Raw genomic sequence first — 2159 nt, 5'->3', positions numbered from 1 at the left:
TATATATATATATATATACACACACACACACACACATATATATATAGGCGCAGGAGTGGCTATGTGGTAAGTAACTTGCTTACCAACCACATGGTTCCGGGTTCAGTCTCACTGCGTGGCAAGTGTTTGGTGCAGTAGTTTTGGAAACTATAATCAATGGCAACCTCTTGCTGGAGAAATTTCATATCGAAGTTGATAATTCCAAGGCGACAGATATCTTCAGATTCTTAACCCTTTGGCAGTCCAAAAAATATTTTCATATGTTCATCTTAAATATCTACACTTGTTTTCATATTTTTTGGTTAGCCCTTGTTTCATACGTTCTGAGTAATCTAAGCCTTTCTTTTTCTTAAGTTCCAAATTACTCTGGTGGTTGAAAAAATTTAGGGATGTGTATCATTTATGATGCATGGATGCCAGGGAAATATGCCCCATGAATCACATGTGTATTATACAGGACAGACAAAGGGTTAAATTGATGAACAACAAAAGCAGCATAAAACATGAAAAAGTAGGGAAAATATAATAATACTGATAATTGATGATTGAAATGTCTACCTCATGAACCCATAGTTTCTTGATAGAGTTTGGCACTTCAGTAGTTTCAGGGACAGAGAGTAACACACCACCAATGACTCGGCTGAAATCTCTCAGATTGAATAAATAATGGGATTTAGCCGGTGTGGGAAGTAGGTTCACCATGGCTTCTTTGTAAACTCTAAGAGTGGCAAAAACTATTTGATCCACACATGGCTTGAAATATTCACTGAAACCACTGGAAAGACAAAAAGAATTAATTGATTAATTACTTAAGCATACAAATGACAGTTGAAGGCCCTTTCATCTTATTTTATTTATATTTTAATTTTGGTGTATATTGATTTCTAATATAGTATAAATAAGCATAGGTGAAGGCACATGGCCTAGAGGTTAGGGTGATTGGTAGTGCATTGTGTTCTTGAGCAAAACACTTCATTTCATTTTGCTCCGATTCACTCAGCAGTAAATGACTTTGGCAGGCTAACTGATTAACAGTTGATCAAGTGATTAATTGCTTAATTGATTAGTAATAAAACTGAAGTGAAGAATAACCAGTGTATGTGCTTTACTTGGCAGTATAAATCTCCCAAAGTACAACAATTTCAGGTATTCTGAATCTATTGCCAGATTTCTCGTCACTACCTAGCCCCACTATAGTGCAAGCTATTGGACGAGAAGTTCTATGATCTGAATTAGTGCTGTTTCTTGCTGTCATAACCCAAAAGTCCTAGTTTCTTTCTTCATTTATTTTTTTCCACAACTTGTCTTAAAACCCAGCAAAATTGTCAAGAACAATGCCTTTCCCCATCTCCAGAAAAGAACTATATTGAACTTCACATGTTACGAAAATCTTACTTTGAGGTAAAATGCCAGTCCACAATTCTTGTAAAGATTGTGCACATTGTCTCATCACTGAACTCATTGATTGTTATGGTATTGAAATGACGGAGAAAACGTGGTGTTATTGGGTTCCGTCCACCACCTATAAAATGAAAAGAAAATAGAGAAGAAAAGATAAAAGGATTAAATTATATATATTTATAATTATATATATTTATGAAATGATAAGAACTGCTCTCAGGATGTTGGGCTTCACAGAGGAAATGACAATGGACCGAGATGTCTGGCGATATGAGGATCTTGAGAAGACCCACCCACATCAGCGAAACTGAGTCCTAGAAGCACTGTGTGCCTTACCCACACTTAACAAGAAAACTTCTCACACACCTTACCACAACAAACCAAACTACATCTCTACATCTCTTCTCTTCCTTGCATTTCCATTTCATACACTACGCCTACCTCTCACTCCACAATCCTGTTCTCATGGGCCTGTTTCTCTGAATCATTGCTATCCTGCAGGCCCCCCCCCCACCGCTTCTATAGGGCTTTCCTATAAGTAGGTTATCTCCCTTGGCTAGGCGGCGCTCCATGTAGATAATTAAACTTCCGGAGGCTACCCACGCCATTGTTATTGTTTTACGTCTTATCATGGATATAAAGCAGCTTGATGATTCAGCTATCGAAGTACTTACTGTGCCTGAGTTAAAGAAATATTTAAGATTATATGGACAGTATGTTACTGGAAGAAAGGCGGACTTGACTGAAAGGTTGAAAGG

General features: G+C 37.3%; 1 protein-coding gene across 1 annotated transcript in view; it reads right to left on the bottom strand.

Annotated features, from left to right (window-relative positions):
• Nucleotides 1-2159, bottom strand: part of LOC106883981 (dynein axonemal heavy chain 7) — a 137291-nt gene that overhangs the window by 58859 nt on the left and 76273 nt on the right. The window contains exons 40-41 of the mRNA XM_052971243.1: nucleotides 1396-1522; nucleotides 559-775 (exon numbers count right to left, since the gene is read on the bottom strand). Coding sequence (XP_052827203.1) covers nucleotides 559-775; nucleotides 1396-1522 — 344 coding nt within the window. The remainder of the gene's footprint in view (nucleotides 1-558; nucleotides 776-1395; nucleotides 1523-2159) is intronic.

The sequence above is a fragment of the Octopus bimaculoides genome, chromosome 10, assembly GCF_001194135.2.
Source record: "Octopus bimaculoides isolate UCB-OBI-ISO-001 chromosome 10, ASM119413v2, whole genome shotgun sequence".
NCBI classification, from domain to species: Eukaryota; Metazoa; Mollusca; class Cephalopoda; order Octopoda; family Octopodidae; genus Octopus; species Octopus bimaculoides.
Note: the sequence above shows the minus strand (reverse complement) of the source record. Positions and strands in the feature narration are given on the sequence as shown.